We start from the raw sequence: 23,687 nt of genomic DNA, 5'->3' as shown, positions 1-23,687 counted from the left end.
CTGAGCCTGCGCGTCTGGAGCCTGTGCTCCGCAACAAGAGAGGCCGCGATAGTGAGAGGCCCGTGCACCGCGATGAAGAGTGGCCCCCGCTCGCCGCAACTAGAGAAAGCCCTCGCACAGAAACGGAGACCCAACACAGCCAAAAATAAATAAATAAAAATTAAAAAAAAAAAAGATTGCCCTTTGTGGGGGGAAAAATGTTTTAGGTAAAAATGCCATTGGGAGGTACTATTATTATTATTTAAATTTCCTACTGTTCTTCACAAGAAACACTGAGACATGAAACTCTCAAGTAGATCAAGAGGAAAGTTAAACTATTTAGTTTATTTCTCATAAGGTTACTGTGAACATGAATTGCAACTATGTGCTTAAAAGAATTCTGCAAACTTAAAACATACAAATATAAGATGGTATTTTTTCCTCTTCTAGGGTGTCGAGAGCTTAGTATGTATCAAGGACCAGGTTAAACATTTATATATTAACATTTTTCAGAGTGTGGGTCACAACCTATAAGTATTGGGTTGGCCAAAAAGTGCCTTCGGTTTTTAAGTAAAAATAAAAGACACATTTTTCATTTTCACCAAGAACTTTATTGAACAACGTATTCATCCTTTTGTTCCACTATCTTCTGCCATTTTTCAGGCAACTTCATAATTCCATCTTCCCAAAACTTTTTATTTTTTTGAGCAAAGAACTGGTCCAGGTGCCTTTTACAGTCTTCCAGGGAACTGAAAATTTTCAGTAAGAGAATTTTGTAAAGACCTAAATAAATGGAAATCTGAAGGTGCAATGTTTGGTGAATATGGCAGATGAATCAGAACTTCCCAGCCAAGCTGTAACAGTTTTTGCCTGGTCATCAAAGAAACGTGTTCTTGCCTTATCCTGATGGAAGGTTATGTGTTTTCTGTTGACTAATTCCGCATGCTTTTCATCAAGTGCTGCTTTCAGTTGGTCTAACTGGGAGCAGTACTTGTGGGAATTAATCGCTTGGTTTTCTGGAAGGAGCTCATAATAAAGGACTCCCTTCCAATCTCACCATATACACAACATCACCTTCTTTGGATGAAGACCAGCCTTTGGTGTGATTGGTGGTGGTTCATTTCGCTTGCCCCACGATTTCTTCCATTCCACATTATTGTACAGTAACCACTTTTCATGGCCCATCACAATTTGTTTAAAAAGCGGAACGTTTTCATTATGTTTCAGTAGAGAATCGTATGTGGAAATACGGTCAAGAAGGTTTTTTTTGCTTAACTTATGTGGAACCCAAACATCAAAGTGATTGACATAACTAAGCTGGTGCAATGATTTTCAATGTTTGATTTAGATATTTTGAGTATGTCGGCTATCTCCCGCGTGGTATAACGTTGATTGCTCTCAGTTAATGTCTCGATTTGATCGCTATCAACTTCAACTGGTCTACCCAACTGTGCAGCATTGTCCAGCAAGAAATCTCCACCACAAAGTTTCGCAAACCACTTTTGACACATTCGATCAGTCACAGCAACTTCTCCATACACTGCACAAATCTTTTTTTGCATCTGGGTTGCATTTTTACTTTTCTTGAAATAATAAAGCATAATATGCCGAAAATGTTGCTTTTTTTCTTCCATTTCAATATTAAAATGGCTACACAAAAATTCACCAATTTTGATGTCTTTTTTTAAATGCATGCTTATATGACAGCTGTCACATACAATCTAACAAAATTGTTTTGAATGAAGTTAAAGACAACTAAGTGCTACTAGAGTCATCTTACGGAAAAAAAACGAATGAAACTATTGGCCAACCCAATACGCCATGAAATCCCTTTGGTGGGTTAGGGCCATAATTTTAAAAATGAGGGCTTCCCTGGTGGCGCAGTGGTTGAGAATCTGCCTGCCAATGCAGGGGACACGGGTTCGAGCCCTGGTCTGGGAAGATCCCACATGCCACGGAGCAACTGGGCCCGTGAGCCACAATTACTGAGCCTGCGCGTCTAGAGCCTGTGCTCCGCAGCAAGAGAGGCCGCGATAGTGAGAGGCCCGCGCACAGCGATGAAGAGTGGTCCCCACTTGCCGCAACTAGAGAAAGCCCTCGCACAGAAACGAAGAACACAGTCATAAATAAATAAATAAAAGAACGTGAATTTCTTAAAAAAAAAAAAAAAAAAACTTTAAAAAAAATGAAATATACCCCTACCAATAATAGGAACCAATACTTATGATGTGCCAGGCACTTTTAAAATATTATCAATATATCTATGATTTCATATCTATAATTCCGAAATGCAAAAATATCTGAAAAACCAAAAGCTTTCTTTAAAAAACACACTTGAAGCAAAATCTGACCTGAATTCCTTTGGTGGCAAAACCTGACCTGAAACTGAGGAGAGGCTAGTTACTGTCTTCGTTCATGACTTGTGGGACTATTCATAAATTTGGCTGTGGAAAGATTACTGTTTGATTTTGGATACTTCTCCAAGCCCTATTGGGGTGTTATGTAATATGTGTTCCAGTCACCATATTACTTTCTTAAAATCCTCCAAATTCTGAATTTGGAAACATGTAAGTCTCCAAATGTTTTGGTAAAGGCATTGTGGACTGGTAGTTATCATTTAATTCTCACAAAAGGCTACATATTTCTTACTGAAGTTCACCATCAAAAATTTGAAAAAAAACTGTATTATCTCATTTAATTCTCACAACAACCCAGTGAGACAGGTACTATTTTTAGTCCCACTTTATAGAAAAGGAAACTGAGGTTTAGAGAGATTAACTGCCATGTCCAAGTTCTCCCAATAAATGTTAGTTCTTGTTCTTCTTTTTCAACTAGTAAAATCTCAAAGAAATTTGATCCAACCATTCAAATTGTTTAAATTTTGTATACACCCTGGTGGTTGAGCACTGCTAGAAAATACACACACACAGTATAGACCACTGCCACCAGATGAATTAGCGGTCTCCAGCCACATGTAGGCCCTTAGTGATTGGCAGCAAATTGTGTTCTTCATAAGCTGAGCCAGCACCTTCTGTCATTCCCTCAACAACATTCAAATCCCTGCCTCACATCTTCAGTTTTATTGTCAGAAAATGATCTCACTAAGAAAATAGAGCCATCAGAGAGAAGTGTGTTTTCCTGCTTTCCACTTAGAAGCAGGTTCACCCATGCCCACACTGACCTCTTCGTTCCAGCCACCTCGTTTCAGTGCAAGAGGAACCCTTCTCCCATCTAAAGTGAAACTCTGATTACCACCTCCTGCTGCTGCTTTGGTGTTTCAGTCCCATTCATTTTTCTCCTTTCACACCAACCTCTCCCTCTAGACTGCCTCTTTCCCCCAAATATGTACATATCTTCCAACTGCTATAACCTTAAAAAAGAAAAACACAATCCTCCTCTGGCTTCCACTTCCTACTGCCATCACAACCGAGCTTTTGGAAAGGCAATGGCATGAGTTCTTCATCTCTTGTTCACTCCCTCAACCCATGACCGTATATTTCTGCCTTAGACCAAGATGATTAATGGCCTCTTAAATTGATCATCAATTAGTAAATTGAGTGGTAACTTTTCAGTCTTTGTCTTTTTTTAAATAGAGGTATAATTGACATATAACATTATATTAGTTTTGGGTGTACAACATAATGATTCAGTATTTGTATATAAGGCAAAATGATCACCACAATAAGTCTAGTTAACATTGATCACCATATACAGTTACAATTATTTTTTCTTGTGGAAAACTGTTAAGGTCTACTCTGCTAGCAACTTTCAATACAATACAGTATTGTTAACTGTGGTCTCCATTCTGTACATTACATCCCAATGACATTTATTTTATCTGTACATTACATCCCAATGACTTGTTTATTTTATAATTGGAAATCTGTACTTTTTGACCCCCTTCTGCCATTTTGCCCACCCCCCACCTCTTGCTTCTGGCAACCAATCTGTTCTCTGTATCAATGTTTTTTTTTTGTTTTTTTTTTAGATTTCATTGATAAGTGAGATCATATGGTATTTGTGTTTCTTTGACTTATTTTACTTAGCACATTGCCTTCGAGGTCCATCCATGTTGTTGCAAATGGCAAGATGTAATTCTTTTTTTATGGCTGAATAATATTGCATTTTATATTTATACCACATTTTATTTACCAATCATTCATTGATGGATACTTAGGTCGTTTCCATATCTTGGCTATTGTAAATAATGCTGCAATGAACATGGCGGTGCATATATCTTTTTGAATTAGAGGTTTTGCTTTCTTCAGATAAATACACAAAAGTGGAATTGCTGGATTATATGATAGTTCTGTTTTTAATTTTTTGAGGGACTTCCATACTGTTTTCCACAGTGGTTCAATTTACATTCCCACCACTCAGTCTTAGTTTTAATGTCTCTGTGATATCTGCCTCTGCCAGATAGGTCCTTCTCTCCTTGTTTCCCCAAGTCCACTGTTTTTCTTCTACCAGTCTGGTTGCTCCTTTATAGTCTCTTTTTCAGATTTCTCTTCCTTCAGCCGTTTCTCAGATGTGAATCCCTGGGATTCTGCCCTTAACCCTCTTTTATTCCTATCACACTCTATATACTTGATATCACCCACAAACAGGGCTTTCAGTAACCATTAATACACTGATGACTGTTAATCCTTTTCCTGCTGAGCTTCAGACCCATAGAAACAACTGACCCCATAGAAAGAAAGACCCCAAAGATACCTCTAAATCAACATGCCCCAAAATGAATTCATAATTTTAGGAAAGTAGAAAACCTATTCCAGGCAATTTCATCATCATCTATCCTGTTGGCCACGCCTGAAACTTCTATTACTTTCCTGCTCTCTTATCCTTCTTGCCTTATCTGTGATGATGTTCTATTAATATTACTCTTTAGTATCTTCTGTATATATTTCCTTCTCTCCATCCCTATTGCTGCTGTCTTCATTAGGCTCTCATCATCTCTGTGTCACAGTGTAACAGTGTCTTAACTGGTTTCTCCAGTCTTGCTCCCTCCTAACCATTCAACATTTTGCTTCCAGAGCAATCTTTGTACAAGGATAAATCCTTCAAAGTCTGACCATTTCTTTCTAGAGAAAACACCAATGTCACAGCATAGAAACAAGGCCCTACGTAATCTATCAGCCTCTTTAATTTCTTTTTTTCCCTACTTCCTATCTTTGCTTAAATTGCAACCACAAGAATTTCTCACAAGACTTGTGATAATTCATGTCATTGCATGCTTCACCCATTGCCTATGCATGCGCTATTCCTTCTTCTTGTTCCACAACACTTGAAATTTTCAGACTTCTTAATACTTAATATCTTGGGTACAAAATATCTCATTGTTATTTTAATTTGATTTTCCCTGTTTATAGTTAGTTGAGTAAGCTACTTATTGGCTACTCAGTTTTCTTTTGAAAATTGTCTTTCATGTAATTTAGTCCATTTCTATAGGGTTGTTTTACATTTTTATGATGGATTTATAGTATAGTATGTAAATATATACAGAAATTTTTCAAAGAACTGTGTGGTAATAAGTGGGTATTATCCATGTTAAGTTGCTATGTTGGTAATAACTTGCTATGACAGCAACAGAAAACTAACATACACTTCTTATGAATTGTAGAATCATGGTGCTAAAAATATTGCCTGCAGCTTTGGTCCCAATGCCCTCACCAGAGATTTATTCCAGAGTTTTCTGTTTTCTATTTTTCTGTTGATAAACCAGCTACCAATCTTTTTGTTGTTCCTTTGAATGTAAGTGTACTTTTTCTCTGGCTGACTAAGATTTTCCTTACTTCTCCTGTTTTAGAAGTTTTTCTACATCGTACCTAGGGTTCCCCCCCCACCCCACGTTTTCTCTTGCTGGGAGTTGGTAGTGTTGCTTGTACCTGTGGCTTGATGTCTTTCATTTTTGGGAAAATTCTCTGCCAGTATTTCCACCAATACTGTTCTACCTCAGTCCTTCTCTCCTCTCCTTAGTGACTTCAATTACAAGCATTTAGATTTTTAAAAATCTTGCCCTAATTTTTCCTTATGCTTGTTTTTTCTAATCTCTTTGCTCTCTATAATTCAGCCTGGATGTTTTCTTCTGAGAATGTTCCAGTTCAATAATTCTCTCTTCTGTTGCATCAAATATATTGTTAAACTCATCTACTTTTGAAATAGTAATTTCTGTTATTGGATTTTTTTTTCTAGAATTTCCTACTGATTCTTTTATTTTTAGTTTCCAGTTCTATGCTAAAAATTTTTATCTTGTCATTTAATTCCTTGACTATTTTAGTCAAGGTTATTTAAAAATCCCTGTCAGATAACCATAATATCTGGATCTTCTAGGCCTGCTTTTATTGTCCATTTTAAATTTTACTATTGGGTCAACTTTTATTGTTTGTATGCCTTGTTTTGTTTTTTTTTTTTAATTTTTTAAATTTATTATTTATTTATTATTATTTTTTTATTTTTGGCTGTGTTGGGTCCTCGTTTCTGCGCGAGGGCTTTCTCCAGTTGCGGCGAGTGGGGGCCACTCTTCATCGCGGTGCGCGGGCCTCTCACTATCGCGGCCTCTCTTGTTGCGGAGCACAGGCTCCAGACGCGCAGGCTCAGCAGTTGTGGCGCACAGGCTTAGTTGCTCCGTGGCATGTGGGATCCTCCCAGACCAGGGCACGAACCTGTGTCCCCTGCATTGGCAGGCAGACTCCCAACCACTGTGCCACCAGTGAAGCCCCATGCCTTGTTATTTTTGACTTAGTGCCTAGTATGATAGATTAAACATTGCAGAGGTAATTTAAAGCTATGTATAATGTTTTCTTGATCCAGAGAGGATTTACTTTAACTTCTGGCAGCCATCTACGTTGGGGGGAAACAACTTTAACCCAATCAGGGTGTGAAATAATTTGACACTAAGCTTTGGCCCCAATTAGGCTGGTTTATTTTGAAGATAGCCTTAATACTGTGTGTACCTTTGAAGTTACAACTGAAAGCCTGGGGTGTTTATCAGTGACCATCCTTCTTGACAGGCCCTGAATCAAGCCAATTTTTATTCACCCAGTCCTGTGAGACTGCCAAAATCTCTGAATAATTTCTCAGCCTCTTAGTTGCTGCTTTCAAATTGACAACTGTTTTGAGGAGAAAAGTGGCTCCAAATGTCAGGCTGTCACTCTGAGTTTCCTCTCCTAGAAGAGGACTTGTGAGAATATAAGATGTAAAATCTATGAAATCTTTATGTATTTATTTATTTATTTGGTTGTGCCAGATCTTAGTTGTGGCAAGCAGGCTCCTTAGTTGCGGTTCACGGGCTCCTTAGTTGCAGCTCACCGGCTCCTTAGTTGTGGCATATGGCTCCTTAGTTGTGGCATGAGAACTCTTAGTTGCAGCATGCATGTGGGTATCTAGTTCCTTGGCCAGGGATTGAACTGAGGCCCCCTGCATTGGGAGTGTGGAGTCTTAACCACTGTGCCACCAGGTAAGTCCCAATCTATGAAACCTTGATCTACACTACCAAACTGCCTTCAGTGGTCTCACTTTATACCCATAATACATTGTATGAGGTTGCCTGTTTTGTAGAGAGGTTCACTTTTGAGCAATGTATATACCTGTTCCTTTCTTTTACATTACTGTTATGGTTCTTACTAAATTGTAGATATAACATTTTTACTCTTATTTGATAGCCCTAGAATTTCTCTATGTCATCCTCATTCTAGTGTTACTGAATTCTCTGTGGGATATTTTTATTTTTTGACAGAATTCCTTTTTGTTTTTGAGACTTGCTTTTTCTGCCCGGGAAGATGAGCAGTAGTTTAGTTTTTCTTTTAACCAGATAAGACCCTAGAATAGCTCAGTTATCCCTTTGTTATCATATATGTAATTGGATATGTACAGTTGTTTTTCAAAAACATTTCATTATTCAAGTGAAACATTTATTCATTGATGTTAAATTTTTATTTTATGCACATAAGTAGAATAAATTAGCTTGTCTGAAAGAAAAAAATACCATTGTTTATATCAGGGCTAGCCACTTCATTTGCCTTCCTTTTGATATAAGGCCAAAAGTTACAGGAAAATACTTCACATAATACATGGAAATTCACCGAGCCAGGGCTGTTAATCTGCTATCACACAGCCTTTTGTAGTTATCTTTTTTCTTCCCTGTGAGCCTTCCCATTTTTGTATAGTAGGAAAATGACTTGAAACCTCTAAGTTGTGACTGGCTGAGAGTGTAGAGTGATGTACCAATCATTCTGTCAGTAGCCTTTGCATGGTCTTGATTTATAGAGATTGAAAAGACAAATGGCTATATCACTTTTTAAAAAATGACAATTTTTCATTATTTAAGCTCTGATTTCTCTAGTTGTTGGAGTCTACTTGATAGCTCCATGCTACTTTACTTATCTGCCTTTAGATTTTTGCTACTCTAAAGTTTACTAAACTTGTCTTTAGCATTTCAGTTCTTCCAATATGCATCTACCTAACATTATCTATGAAAATTGGCACCTGTGTTTATAGTTGCCATTAACACAAGGCAAGACAAAGACCACATGATCACACTTTTTAATCAGATGCAGGAAAAGCATTTGACAAAATTCAACATCTTTTCACTATAAAAACTCTCAAAAAATAGGTAAAGAAGGGACAAACCTCAGCACAATAAATGACATATATGAAAAGCCCACAGCTAACACAATCAGTGAGGAAAAACTTCCTCTAAGATCCACAACAAGGCAAGGATGCCCATTCTCACCACTGCTGTTCATCTTAGTACTGGAAGTCCTACCCAGAGAAATCAGGAAAGAAAAAGAAAAAGAAATGCCAAATCAGAAGGGAAAAAGTGAATTATCTCTGTTTGCAGATGACATGATCATATAAGTAAAAAACCCTAAGAACACCACAAAACAAATTCAGTAAATTGTAGGATGTGAAAATCAACATACAAAAATCAGTGGCATTTCTGTACACTAACAATGAACTAACCAAAAGGGAAATTAAGAAAACGATCCCATTTATGATAGCAACAAAAGAACAAAATACTTAGCCATTAACTTAACCAAAAAAATGGAAGATTTATACACTGAAAACTACAAAACACTGATGAAGGAAATTTTAAAAGACACAAATAAATGGAAAGACATTCCACGTTCATGGATTGGAAGAAGTAATGTTGTCAAAATGTTCATACCAGTCAAAGTGATTTAGAGATTCAATGCAATCCCTATCAAAATCCCAATGGCATTTTTAAACAGAAGCTGTAAAAAAAATCCTAAAATGTATGTGAAACTACAAAAGACCCCAAATAGCCAAAGCATTCTTGAGCAAGAACAAAGCTGGAGGATATTACACTTCCTGACTTCAAATTATATTATAAAGCTAAAGTAACTAAAACAGTGTGGTACCAGCATAAAAAAAGACATATAGACCAATGGAACAGAATAGAGAACCCAGAAACAAACCCACACATTTATGGTCAACTGCTCTTCAACAGGAGTGCCAAGAGCACACGATAGGGAAAGGATAGTCTCTTTAATAAATGCTGGAAAAGTGGATATCCACATGCAAAAAATGAAACTGGACCTCTATCACACACCATACACAAAAATCAACTCTAAATGGGTTAAAGACTTAAAGGTAAGACTCAAAACCATAAAACTCCTATAAGAAAATATAGGGGAAAACCTTCTTGACATTGGTCTTGACAGTAATTTCTTAGCTAACACACCAAAAGCACAGGCGAGAAAAGCAGATATAGAAAAATGGGATTACCTCAATTAAAAAAGCTCCTGCACAGCAAAGGAAACAATCAACGAAATGAAAAGGCAACCTACAAAATGGGAAAAAAATATTTGCAAATCATATATTTGATAAGGGGTTAATATCTAAAATATATAAGGAACTCACATAACTCAACAGCAAAAAATCAAATAATCCAATTAAAAAATGGGAAAGGACCTGAATAGACGTTTTTCCAAAGAAGATATGTGAATGGCCAACAGGTACACAAAAAGGGGCTTAGCATCACTAATCACAGGGAAACGCATATCAAAACCACAATGAGATATCACCTCACACCTGTAAGAATAGCTGTTATCAAAGAGACAACAATAAGTATTGGCAAAGATGTAAAGAAAAGGGAACCCTGTGCACTGTTGGTGGGAATGTAAATTGATGCAGTGCTATGGAAAACAGTGTGGAGGTTCTTCAAAAAATTAAAAATAGAACTACCATATGATCCAGCAATCCCACTTCTAGGTATTTGAAGGAAATAAAATTACCATTAGTTGAGTTATCTGCACCACCATGTTCATTGCAGCATTATTCATAATAGCCAAGACACAGAAACAAAGTGTCCATTGACAGATGAATGGATAAAATGAATGTGGTATTTATTTTATAAATACAGTTGATTATTGAACAGTGCAGGGGTTAGGGGTGCCGACCCCCCACACAGTGGAAAATCAGCATGTAACTTTATAGTCGGCCTTCCATATCCATGATTCCACATCCACAGATTCAGCCAAATACAGATCATGTAGTACTGGAGTATTAATTGAAAAAAATCCACCTATAAGTGAACCCATGCAGTTCAAACCTGTGTTGTTCAAGAGTCAACTGTATATATATATATATATACACACACACACACACACACATATATATATATATATTATGTATGTAATGGAGTATTATTCAGCCATAAAATGAAGGACGACCTGCCATTTGTGACAACATGGATGGATGTTGAGTACATTATGCTAAGTGAAATAAATCAGACAGAGAAAGACAAATACTGTATGGTCTCAGTTTTTTGTGGAATTTTAAAAAGCTGAATTCATAGAAACAGAAATTAGAACAGTGTTTGCCAGGGGATAGAAGGTAGGGGAAATGGGGGAAATATTGGTCAAAGGATAAAAACTTCCAGTTATAAGATGAATAAGTTCTGGGAATCTTATGAACAACACGGTGACTATAGTTAAAAATACAGTATTATATACTTGAAAATTGCTAAGACAGTAGACAGTGGATCTTAAATGTTCTCACCAGAAAAAAAAAAAAGGTAATTATGTGAAGGATGTGTTAACTAATTTTATTACGGTAATCATTTCACAATACATATGAGTATCAAATCATCATTGTGTAAGTTTACACAATGTTATTTGTCAATTATATCTCAATAAAAAACCCCAAAAGACCAAAAAAATGAAGTTGTACATCTTAAATATATGCAATTATGTCAATGATATCTCAGTAAAACTGTCTAAAAAAAGTGAAAGAAGAAATGGTTATAAGCAGATCCATACTACAAAAAACGTTAAAGGAAATTCTTTTCAGGTACTAGCATAATTATAATAGATGGAAATATAATTTATAGATCAAAAAAATAAACAAAACAAACAAACAAAAAGAACTAAAAAGCAAAGAAAAGCAGTGAAAATACATAAGGGTAAATATATAATATTTTTCTTATCATTTAAATTTCTTTAAAAATTGATTATTTAAACCAAAATAACTATGGAGTATGGGATTTACACCATATGTAGAAGTAAAATATGTGACAGCAGAAGCACAATGGCTGGGAGAAGAGAAATGAAATTATAGTATTCTAAGGCTCTTATACTATTTGTGAAGTGGTAAAATATAACATGAGGGTAGCCTGTAATAGGCTCAAGATGTATCCTATAAACCTGGAAGGAACCCCTAAAGTAAAAGAGTTATAGCTAATCAGCCAACAATGGAGATAAAATGGAATATAAATAATGATTAATTTCAAAGAAGACAGAAAAAGAAGAAAAAGAGAACAGAACAGTTGGGACAAATAGAAAATGAATAACAAGATAACAGAATTAATTAACCATATTAAAAATTACTTTAAATCTAAATTGTTTAAATGCCCAAATTAAAAGACAGAGATTGTCAGAAGATGAAAGAGCAAGCCTACTGCATGCTAGCTATCGATACAAAACATAATATTAAATATAAAGACACTAATAGGCTAATAGTAAAAGGATAAAAAAAGATATACCATGCTAACACCAGCAAAAGAAAGCTGGAATGGCTATATTGATATTAGACATAGTAGATTTCTGAGCAAAGAATAATGCCATGGATAAAGAAGTTTATTTCATAATGATATAGACATCAATTCTATATTGGAAGAAGATATAACAATCCTAAATGTTTATACACCTAAAAACAGGGCTTCAACATACATGAAACTAAAACTGATAGAACTGCAAGAAGAAATCAACAAATCCACAATTATAGTTGGAAATTTTAACACCCCTTTTTCAATAATTGATGGACATAAAATCAACAAAAAAGACAATAGACTTAACACCATCAATCAATTTGACCTGATCAATATTTACAAAACACTCCACTCAACGATAAATATATTTACCAGAACATTTACCAGGATAGACAATATCTGCTATAAAGCAAGTCTCAATACATTTAAAAGGACTCAGTCATATAAATTATGTTCTTTGACCACTATGAAACTGAATTAGAAATCAATAACAAAAGATATCCGGAAAATCATCAGAACCTGAAAAATCTGTAAAATATTTGGGAACTAAATAATAGACTTCTTACTACTCAAGGATCAAAGAAGAAATAAAAATGGAAACTAGAAAGTATTTTGATGCCACAGCTAAGTGCTGAATCTTGGGCAGACTGTCCCTGGGAGGGGACTCAATCTAGCTATGCAGAGATAGCAAGGAGAGCCTGGAGTGTGTTCTGGGTGGAGCGGCGGTGGCCACTGTCAGTACACTCAGGAGTACACAGCAGCTCTCCCAGTGAGAGTGCCCTGGGCTCTGCCCACTCCATACTGCAGCTTAGCACTAGATCTGGGTCCTGGAAGAAGACTGCCACAGAGGCAGCCCAGCTCTCAGGCAGCAGCTGAACCACCTCAATTCCTGCAGCCACAATACCTCAACCCCCAGCCCTAGCCTACTTCACATCACGGCTTTGCACTAGATTTAGGACAAACACAACAAAGAAAGGTAAGTGACCTTGGTGCTGCTTCTGAGCAGAACCGTGGACACCTACACAAGCGGTGCATAGGTCCTCTGTGACTGCACAGACCTCATTGCTTCAGCAATCACCTCCTTTGGGGCAGGGCATGCACTCAAGGGCAACAGAGTCTGACTGAACCTGATCCTCAGGGCTTCTGCTCCAACAACTGGGGTGTAGACCCTGCTCCTGACAGGGCAGCAACAGCCATGGAGCAGAGAAGAAGTCCGGCCTCACAACCTGCACAGGCTCTACACACTACAACACCAACCACACCCGTATCAAGGGGATAATGGCCAGCACACCTTTAGGAAAGACATGGCAGATGTCCATACCAAAAGCAGTCCTCACACCAAAAACGCTGGACACACAAAGTCTACACAGGGACGTTCCCACATAAAAACACCTCTTGAAGTGATGTTCAACACCGCAACAATCAGACAAGAAAAATTGAAAGGGAAGAAGGTAAAACTGTCAGTATTGCAGATGACATGATACTCTATATGGAGTCTCCACACAAAAACTATTAGAACTAATAAATGAATTCAGCAAGGTAGCAGGATACAAGATTAATATACAGAAATTTCTTGCATTTTTAAACATTAATAATAAAGTAACAGAAAGAGAAATTTTAAAATCCTGTTTCAAATCTCATCAAAAAGAATAAAATACTTAGGAATAAACTTAACCAAGGAGGTAAAAGGCCTATATGCTGAAACCTATAACACAGTGACAAAGGAAAGTGAAGATGATTCAAAGAAATGGAAAGATATCTCATGTTTTTGGATTGGAAGAATTAGTATTGTTAAAATGGCCGTAGTACCCAAAGCAATTTACAGATTTAATGCAACCTCTATCAAAATACCATGACAGTTTTCTCAGAACCAAAACAAATATCCTAAAATTTATATGGAATCACAAAAAAAACAGAATTGCCAAAGGAATACTGAGGAAAAAGAACAAAGCTGGAAGTGTAACTCTTCCACACTTCGGACTGTACTACAAACCTGCAGTAATCAAAACTGTGGTATTGGCACAAAAACAGAGTTATGGATCAATGCAACAAGATAGAGAGCCCAGAAATAAACCCACACACCTATTATCAATTAATGTATGACAAAGGAAATAAGAATATACAATGGAGAAATGACCATCTCTTCAACAAGTGGTATTGGGAAAGCTGGACAGCTAAAGCTGGATGTAAATCAATGAAATTAGAACATTTCCTCACACCATATACAAAAGTAAAGTCAAAATTGTTTAATGACCTAAATGTAAGACATGACACCATATAACTCCTAGAAGAGAACATAGGCAGAACATAATTTAACATAGGTTGTAGCAATATTTTCTTAGATCAGTCGCCCAAGACAAAAGAAATAAAAGCAAAAGTAAACAAATGGGACATAACCAAACTTAAAATCTTTTGCACAGCAAAGGAAACCATCAACCAAACGAAAAGACAACCTATGGAATGGGAGAAAACAATTGCAAATGATGCAACCAACAGGGGGTTAATATCCAAAATGTATAAGCAGCTCATACAACTCAATAGTGAAGAAACAAAAAACCACATCCAAAAATGGGTGAAGACCTAAACAGACATTTTTCCAAAGAAGACACATGAAAAGATGCTCAGCATCGCTAATTATTAGAGAAATGCAAATCAAAACCACAATGGGGAATCACCTCACACCTGTTAGAATGGCTATCATTAAAAAGTCTACAAATAGGGCTTCCCTGGTGGCGCAGTGGTTGAGAATCTGCCTGCCAATGCAGGGGACGCGGGTTCGAGCCCTGGTCTGGGAAGATCCCACATGCCGCGGAGCAACTCAGCCCGTGAGCCACAATTACTGAGCCTGCGCATCTGGAGCCTGTGCTCAGCAACGAGAGGCCGCGATAGTGAGAGGCCCGCGCACCGCGATGAAGAGTGGCCCCTGCTTGCCACAACTAGAGAAAGCCCTCGCACAGAAACAAAGACCCAACACAGCCATACATACATACATACATAAATAAAAAGAATGTAAGCAGACAGGAATAGCATTAAAAAAATAAAAGTCTACAAATAATAAATGATGGAGAGGGTGTGGAGAAAATAAAACCCTCCTACTGTTGGTGGGAATGTAAATTGGTGCAGCCACTATGGAAAACAGTACAGAGGTTCCTTCAAAACTAAAAATAGAGCTACCATATGATCCAGCAATCCCACTCCTGGGCATATATCTGGAAAATGTGGAAACTCAAATTTGAAAAGATACATGCACCCCAATGTTCATAGTAGTACTATTTACAATAGCCAAGGGATGGAAACAACCCAAGTGCCCATCAACAGAGAGTGGATAATGAAGATGTGGTATATATATATATATATATATATATATATATATATATATATATATATACAATGGAATATTACTCAGCCATAAAAATGAATGAAATATTGCCATTTGCAGCAACATGGATGGACCAAGAGAATATTATACTTAGTGAAGTAAGTCAGAGAAAGACAAATAATATATCACATGTGGGATCTAAAAAATAATACAAATGAATCTATATACAAAACAGAAAGAGACTCACAGATAAAGAAAACAAACTTATGGTTATCAAGGGGAGAGGAAGGGCAGGGGAGGGACAAATTAGGAGTATGGGATTAACAGATACAGACTACTACACCTAAAATAGATAAGCAACAAAAATTTACTGTATAGCACAAGGAATTCAATATCTTGTAATAATCTATAATGGAATATAATAAAAAATGAATCACTATGCTATACAGTTGAAACTAACACAATATTGTAAATCAACTCTACTTAAATAAAAAAAAAGTATTTTGAAGTGAATGAAAATGAAAATAAAACACATCAAAATTTGTGGGATTCCACTAAAAGCTGTAGTTAGGGGAAATTTTACAGTGCTAAATGCTTATATTAGAAGAGAAAATGTTTTCAAATCAATGATCTCAACTTCCACCTTGAGAAACTAGAAAAAAAAAGCAAATGAAACCTGAAGTATGCAGAAGAAAGGGAATACAGATCAGAATGGAAATCTATGAATAGAAAACAAAGCAACAAAATTAGAGAAAATCAATTAAATGAAACACTGATTCTTTGAAGCTCAACAAAATTGATAACTCTTGGGCAAGATTTATCAGGAAAAAGAAGACACATATGGCCATTATCAGCAGTAAGAAATGTGACATCACTACAGATTCTATAGATACTAAAAGGATAATAAGGGAATATTGTGTATAATTTTACAACAATAAATCTGACAACTTAGATGAAATGGACAAATTCCTTGAAAGACACAAACTACTCAAGTTCACTCAAGAAGAAATAGGTAACCGTACTATCCTGACATCTATTTTAAGGAAATAAAATCTGTAGGTAAAAACCTTCTCACAAAATAACTCCAGGCCCAGATGGCTTCAATGATGAATTCTATAAAATATTTAAGGAAAAAATAATATTACTTCTACACAAACTCTTCTAGAAAGTAAAAGTGGAGGGAATATATACCAACTCATTTAATGAGTTGAATATTACCCTGATACCAAAGCAGACAAAGACATTAACAGGTAAAGAAAACTACAGGCCAATATTCTTCACAAACATAGATGCAAAAATTTGAAACAAAGTTTTAGCCAACTGAATTCAGCAATATATGAAAAATATAAACATTCTGACCAAGGGAGGTTTATTCTAAGAGTGCGGGGTTGCTTTAACATTTAAGAAATAAAAAATCATATGATCATCTCAACAGAGGTATAAAAGGCATTTGACAAAATCCAGCATTCATTCATATATTCATTGCCACAGATCAAATAATCTGAATCAGAATTCTGTCACTCCTTTGTTTAAAACTTTCCCATTGCTTCCCATTGCCCATAGTGAAGTCTAAATAGTCTGGTATTCAACGCTCACTGTGATCTGTCTCCAACCCTCACGCCTACAACCCTGTTATACCTCTTCATGCACTGCTCAGTATAGCCATGCTTATACTCATATCTGATCTTAGCTTTTCTGCCTCCTTCATTTTGTTTATGCTGCTCCTTTGTTCAGCCCTGGCTGTGCATTAGAATTACCATGGCATTTATAATTTTTTTTTTTCCCTACTTTATTTATTTATTTATTTATTTTTGGCTGTGTTGGGTCTTCGGTTCGTGCGAGGGCTTTCTCCAGTTGCGGCAAGCGGGGGCCACTCTTCATTGCGGTGCGGGGACCGCTCTTCATCGCGGTGCGCGGGCCTCTCACCACCGCGGCCCCTCCCGCTGCGGGGCACAGGCTCCAGACGCGCAGGCTCAGCAGCTGTGGCTCACGGGCCCAGCCGCTCCGCGGCATGTGGGATCTTCCCAGACCAGGGCTCGAACCCGTGTCCCCTGCATTAGCAGGCAGACTCCCAACCACTGCGCCACCAGGGAAGCCCTACCATGGCATTTAAAACAAAAACCAAAAAAACAAAATATGATGCCCAATTCCACTAGAAATTTTGATTCAAAGAGTCTGGTGTAAAGTCAGGACATTAAAAGCTCCCCAGGTGATTCAATTTTGTGGGTAGAGTTGAAAACCAATGGTGTAGAATATTCTCAGAGACTCCAAATTTGCATATCCAAAATGTACTTATCTTTCCAAGATGCTTTCCATGATAACTCCTTCACAAAATCTTCCCAGACAATCTCTGCTGGGAAGAAAGCTCTCCTCTGAATGCCTTGTTACCTTATTTGCCTCTCTCTTGATCCTTACCTGCAGGTCTTCATGATCTGTTTGAGTAAAATTTCTTAAAACCATATTCATAAGTTTTTTTTTGAAGTTTTGCTGAAAATAAGTCATCATTTTTAACATGGTAAATACTGTATGAATAATTTGATGAAGTGTTTTTAGATGGTTGAGAGAACACTTGGGTATTCACTACAATTAAGTGGCAAAAGTGGTTGATCTTAGGAAATCTGACATAAGGGGGAAAAGTTTTCCTTTATGTTTGACCCTTAACTTTGGCTAACAACTTCTTTTAGTCCTCAAACACCCTCTATCAACATGTGCTTATCACTAATGGGCAGAAGACGTAAATATACATTTCTCCAAAGAAGACATATAGATGCCAAAAGGCACATGCAAAGATGCTCATCATCGCTAATTATTAGAGAAATGCAAATCAAAACTGCAGTGAGGTGCCACCTCACACCGGTCAGAATGGCCATAACTAAAAAGTCTACAAATAATAAATGTTGGAGAGGGTGTGAAGAAAAGGGAACCTTCACACACTGTTGGTGGGAATGTAAATTGGTGCAGCCATTATGGAAAACAGTACGGAGGTACCTCAAAAAACTAAAAATAGAGTTGCCATATGATCCAGCAATCCCACTCCTGGGCATATATCCAGACAAAACTATAATTCAAAGAGAAACATGCACCCCAATGTTCATAGCAGCACTATTTACAATAGCCAAGACATGGAAACAACCTAAATGTCCATTGACAGATGAATGGATATAGAAGATGTGGGGTATCTATCTATACATCAGCCATAAAAAAAGAATGAAATAATGCCATATGCAGCAACATGGATGGACCGAGAGATTATCATACTAAGTGGAGTAAGTCAGAAAGAGAAAGACAAATACCATATGGTATCACTTATATGTGGAATCTAAAGTATGACACAAATGAACATATCTATGAAACAGAAACAAACTCACAGACATAGAGAACAGATTTTTGGTTGCCAAGGGGGAGGAGAGGTGGGGGAGGGAAGGATTGGGAATTTGGGATTAGCAGATGCAAACTAGTATACATAGGATGGATAAACAACAAGGTCATACTGTATAGCACAGGGAACTATATTCAGTATCCTGTGATAAATCATAACGGAAATAATATGAAAAAGAATGTATATATATGTATAACTGAGTCACTTTGCTGTATACCTGAAACTAACACGACATTGCAAATCAACTATACTTCAATAAAAAATTTTTTAAATGTGTGTTTATTACTAAAAATTCACAATTTAATCTGTTGTTTGTGCAACAAGAAAAGCAGGGTTAAATAAATGCATAGATGAGTCAGCTTTTATTTTAGTTCTAATATCAACTTTCTTCCTGATCAATTCTTTTTTTCTACAGATACTAATAACCATAAAAATGGATCAGTAAGTTATAAGTCCACTTTTTTCCTTCTGTCTTGAACTCAAGACAGATAAAAAAAGATTCTAAATCCATCTGAATGATTTGCCAATAATGAAAATTTTCTTGAACAATTGAGTTAACTTTATTGGTAAGCGTTATGTAGTGCTGTTTTCTCTGGCATCTTTGAAGAATTAACTTTCCTTGTTTGGTTCCCTAGAAAGTTATATTGATTCCTTTTAACTGCCTAGGATATGAAACAGTTATATTTTAATGGATTGCTTAGGGTCTTAGATGAGATCATGGATCTAACAACAGTTTAGAACTTTATTTCCTACGAACTTATTACTCCTACCCCAATAGAAGATATTAAATAATTCAAATAGAGTATTTACCTGGATCTAGATTGGCCCACTTCTTCAAGAATCATAGAAAAGTGCTTCCAAATTTTCTTGGTGTGGAATGAGTGCACAAGTTTCTTTGAATCACCAAACAAAGATAGGAAATAATCCTCCCCTTCCCCAATCACAGCTGGCTGAGAAGCAAGGACCGGCATACTGTGTTTCTTTGGAATTTTGAAGTTGTTGAGTCCTTTCAAAGAAACCAAAGAAGGAAACAATAGAGAGAGAAGTAAATAAAAGATTAAAAGAAACCAAAGCTACTATCTTTATTCTTTGCTTCTACAAAATGATATTCTTTATACATTTTACTGTCACAGTCAAACTAAGTGAGGATAGTTAGAAGCTTTAAACCAGTCTATAAAATAACGAGTAAGTGATTATTTTTAGTGACACTCAATTCCTAGAGATTATTGCAGTTATCTTAAACTATCAATTGTATCATCAGCATAATTACAATTTAACTGATTAAGTTGTACTAGAAGCATCATAAGTTTTTGAGTAGGTAAAACATTTGAGTCTCTCAAATTTGGTACGTTATATGTAAGTACAACTTTATTCTATTTTGTATTAGCTTTTCTCCCCAAATTGCTACTCATAAATTAAAGTCTCAAATGAGTCCTTTCCTACCAATGGTTTGTATTTTGCCAGGTAAAGACTTAAATTTCCTCTAATTAACTAAAATACTTTATTAAAAAGATAAAGTAATGCTTAAGCAGATTCTAGTAACCTCTTACTCTTTTAAAATTCTCAGTAGTAAGATTCAAATACAAAATAAGTTTCAAGATTTTGCATAGAAAGAATCATGCTGGATAAATCTAATTATGTATCTGCAAAGAGAGAGTAACACTACAGACAGGCATCATGATGAAATAGATAGAGCAATGTGTCTTGTATTTAGACACACCTGTACCTCAGCTCTGTCACTTACTAAGCCAAATGATTTAAACCTTCCAATTCTCAGTTTTCCTGAAAATAAAATAAGGATAATATTACTTTGTGTGAGGTGATGTGAGGATTGAAGATAGTATAGGTAAGTGTCTAGCACAGTATCTGGCATTTAGCAGGTACTCGATAAATGATAGCTGTTATTGTAGCACAGGGACTTTGGTCAATGTGACCCTGAATCCAAAATCATCAAAGGATTAAGACAATCTAGAGTGTGCTTTATCTTCTTGTGTCTTTAACAAAACCAAAGCAATGTGAAAGATGGAAAAAAAATAAACACATAGTTCCTAAAGAGGATTCTTCAGAGTATTTTGTTTAGAAGAAATATTTGGAATTAAATTAGTTCATTCCCATTCAAGTGAGTATTTGCTTAATCTTTAAATTCCTTTGGGGAAAGAGAATATATAGCATCCTTAATAGCTCATCCTGAGGGATGAAAATTTTTGTATTCTAAAAGGAAAGAAGACATATTGATTTTAGTTCCAGTTATTATCTCATCTAGAAATGAAATGAACCAAATGCAACAAGTCTTGGTAGACTCAGCCATCTATCTACAGAGTCAGAACCTACAGTAACTGAAGAAGACTTCATCCCAGCACAACTCTCATCTTGCAAGGTGAAACCAGTATATTTGTTCCCCCTCCACCCCCGCAATACTAGGAGCTTTCACAGTTCAACTCAAATATAGAACATATACCATAATGATACAGTGCCAAAGGATGAGAAATATTACCTCCTTAGATATAAAATGTGTATTTTCACTTCTAAGCATATAGATTTTGGTCATTGCTAAAGGTCATTGTGAATTTAGGAAGCTTCTTCGAAAAATGTATCTTAGGCATACAAACAATGAAGCACAGAGAATATGACAATAATGGCAGTCGATCAAAATCCTGTATAACACTGTGTCAAAGGCTTAGGAAAATACCTGGAACAAAATGAAATGTAGATAGGAAGGAGCAAGGCTGTAAATGTCCACAGAATGGTAGAGGAAAATGAAGACATCAGGTAGTCATGGGTGTATTCGTGCTAATAGTTTTGAAACTTGTTAGTTGACTGGTAATACAGACCCCAAATCTAGCCTATTCTATGAGAAGGTACTTACAGATACATTCGGATTCACAACTAATTTTATTGAGCACACTTACTATGTGCTAGGTAATTTTCATAAATATCTCATTTAATTCTTAGGATTGCCCTGTGAAGTTGATATTTTAATCCCCATTTTGTAGGTGTGGAAAATGGGACTCAGAGATGCTAAATACCTTACTTAATGTCCCATGTTATTGGGACTAGAAAGGTGGTTTGAATCTAGGTCCTCTGTTTCCAAGGACAGTCGTCTTTTCAGTAAACCTTGATAACATACCCTCAGAGTTCCCTAAACATGGTGAGGAACATACACCTCATAGTGTGAGCACTGCTGAGTGCATTGGCAACTGTCAAAACTTTACTGCTGTTTTCATTTTCCTCTTCTCCAAATTCTTTATTGTTTTTCCCTTTTCTCTCCACCATTTTATTACCTACTTTATATTTCTTCTTTCTCTTACCTACCCGTCTTTCCTTACTTAAGCCATAGTCTCCTAAAGCATAACATACATAAAACGTTGTTAATCTTTCTGGTAGCATTCAGAGGAAGGGCAGTTAATGCTATACATTAGACTTTTTAATCATTTAGCAATTCTAGAGCATCTAAGTGGTCAACCCATGAATCATTATGATAACTCAAGATATTTTAATCATAGAGATGATGTACTTGGCCACATATGTTTATGTGACTTGATTATGACTCCAGTGCTATAATCAATGGTGAGCAGAGTCAAGTTATTCTGCATATGACATTAAGAAATTAGTATTATTGGAGACAAATAATAAAACATCATTCTGGCTTCTAGGCACAAAAAGACTCTATTGAACTATACGCTTTAAAAGTAGTCTAAAAAACTTGGTACATGTTTTGCTTACCCAAGCTGTCTTCTGATTGGGAATGGTTCACTAGAGCAGGTTTAAGAGGCTTTGGTCCAATTGTTGATAAAGTTACTCCACTAACCTGAGGGCTAGACAGATAGTAACTGAGAGGTGTTTCATTGGATAATGACTGTGAACATGGCAGTGTAGTGGTATCTGAATCCGTTGACGTTGGAAAAAAATGTACTAAAGATCGCTGTGTCTTTGGGATATCGTCACGTGTGTCTTCAATTCTGTGTACAAAAATTAGTATAATAAACAAAGTGAGAAAGTCAAAATGATAGACTGTGAGTACAAGAAGCATTAATTATCATTATTACTTAGGGTTTTGCTTTTCAAAGATATTATGCATCTAACACAAGCACAAGAACATCTTATATTTTTAGTTTTAACAATCTAAATAAAACACTTTGGTGTCAAGTCATGCTTTTCTCTCTTCTATTTAAAAATCAATAAACTCCTACTTCAGATAGTTTTGCAAAAGTGTAAATGCTGAAAGAAGAAAATAAAAATTACTATATTCCACCAAATAAAAATTTTACCATTTCCTGCCATGCTTTTTATTTATTAAAAATTTGTTTATTGAAATATAGTTGATTTACAATATTATGTTAATTTCAGGTTTACAACATAGTGATTCAATATTTTTTCCTTCCAGGCCTTTTAATGCATTTTTTCACTCAAAATTGAGACTCTATAAACTGTTTATATCCCACTTTTATCACTTATTATATTTCCCCTTTCCATTAACATGAAAAACATGATTATCATTTCTGTTTAATATGTAATGGTTTACTATACTTTTTCCTTTAATTTCTCCTGCTGTTTAACTAATTTTCCTGTATTTATAAAGATTCTAGAGTTAATGTGTGCTATCAAATGCACTTTACAAATTAATAACTATAAATACAGCTCACATGTGTATGTTTGTGTGTATCTGTGTATGTATATGTGTGAATGCTGAAGGGACTAGCACAAAAGAGGGAGAAGAAAGACTTACTTTCCAGGTATTATTTTTGTAAGTAAATTCTACTATATGAATAAAGATTTTCCTTTCTTTCTTTTTTATAAATGTAAAAGTATAGTGTGCAAGCATTTAAACAAAATCCCTAAGGTACAGTACACTTATTTTACAAGTAAAACAATATTCTCATGGAGTAGCTCATGAAAAGGCTTATGACAACTGCATTTTATGAGTCACATTGAGGCTCTTCTCTGTAACTTCAAAGCAATCCATGTGTGTGTGAATGTGTGTGTGTTTAATGCTTGAATTG

At 36.0% G+C, this 23,687-nt stretch overlaps 1 protein-coding gene across 1 annotated transcript in view; it reads right to left on the bottom strand.

Annotated features, from left to right (window-relative positions):
• The window catches only part of LMNTD1 (lamin tail domain containing 1), a 423,286-nt gene that overhangs the window by 4,705 nt on the left and 394,894 nt on the right, over nucleotides 1-23,687 (bottom strand). The window contains exons 6-7 of the mRNA XM_057557559.1: nucleotides 22,411-22,646; nucleotides 19,498-19,693 (exon numbers count right to left, since the gene is read on the bottom strand). Of these exons, the coding sequence (XP_057413542.1) occupies nucleotides 19,498-19,693; nucleotides 22,411-22,646 (432 nt within the window). The remainder of the gene's footprint in view (nucleotides 1-19,497; nucleotides 19,694-22,410; nucleotides 22,647-23,687) is intronic.

This window comes from Balaenoptera acutorostrata, chromosome 11 (assembly GCF_949987535.1).
Source record: "Balaenoptera acutorostrata chromosome 11, mBalAcu1.1, whole genome shotgun sequence".
NCBI classification, from domain to species: domain Eukaryota; kingdom Metazoa; phylum Chordata; class Mammalia; order Artiodactyla; family Balaenopteridae; genus Balaenoptera; species Balaenoptera acutorostrata.
This window is presented reverse-complemented; position numbering and strand designations above follow the sequence as displayed.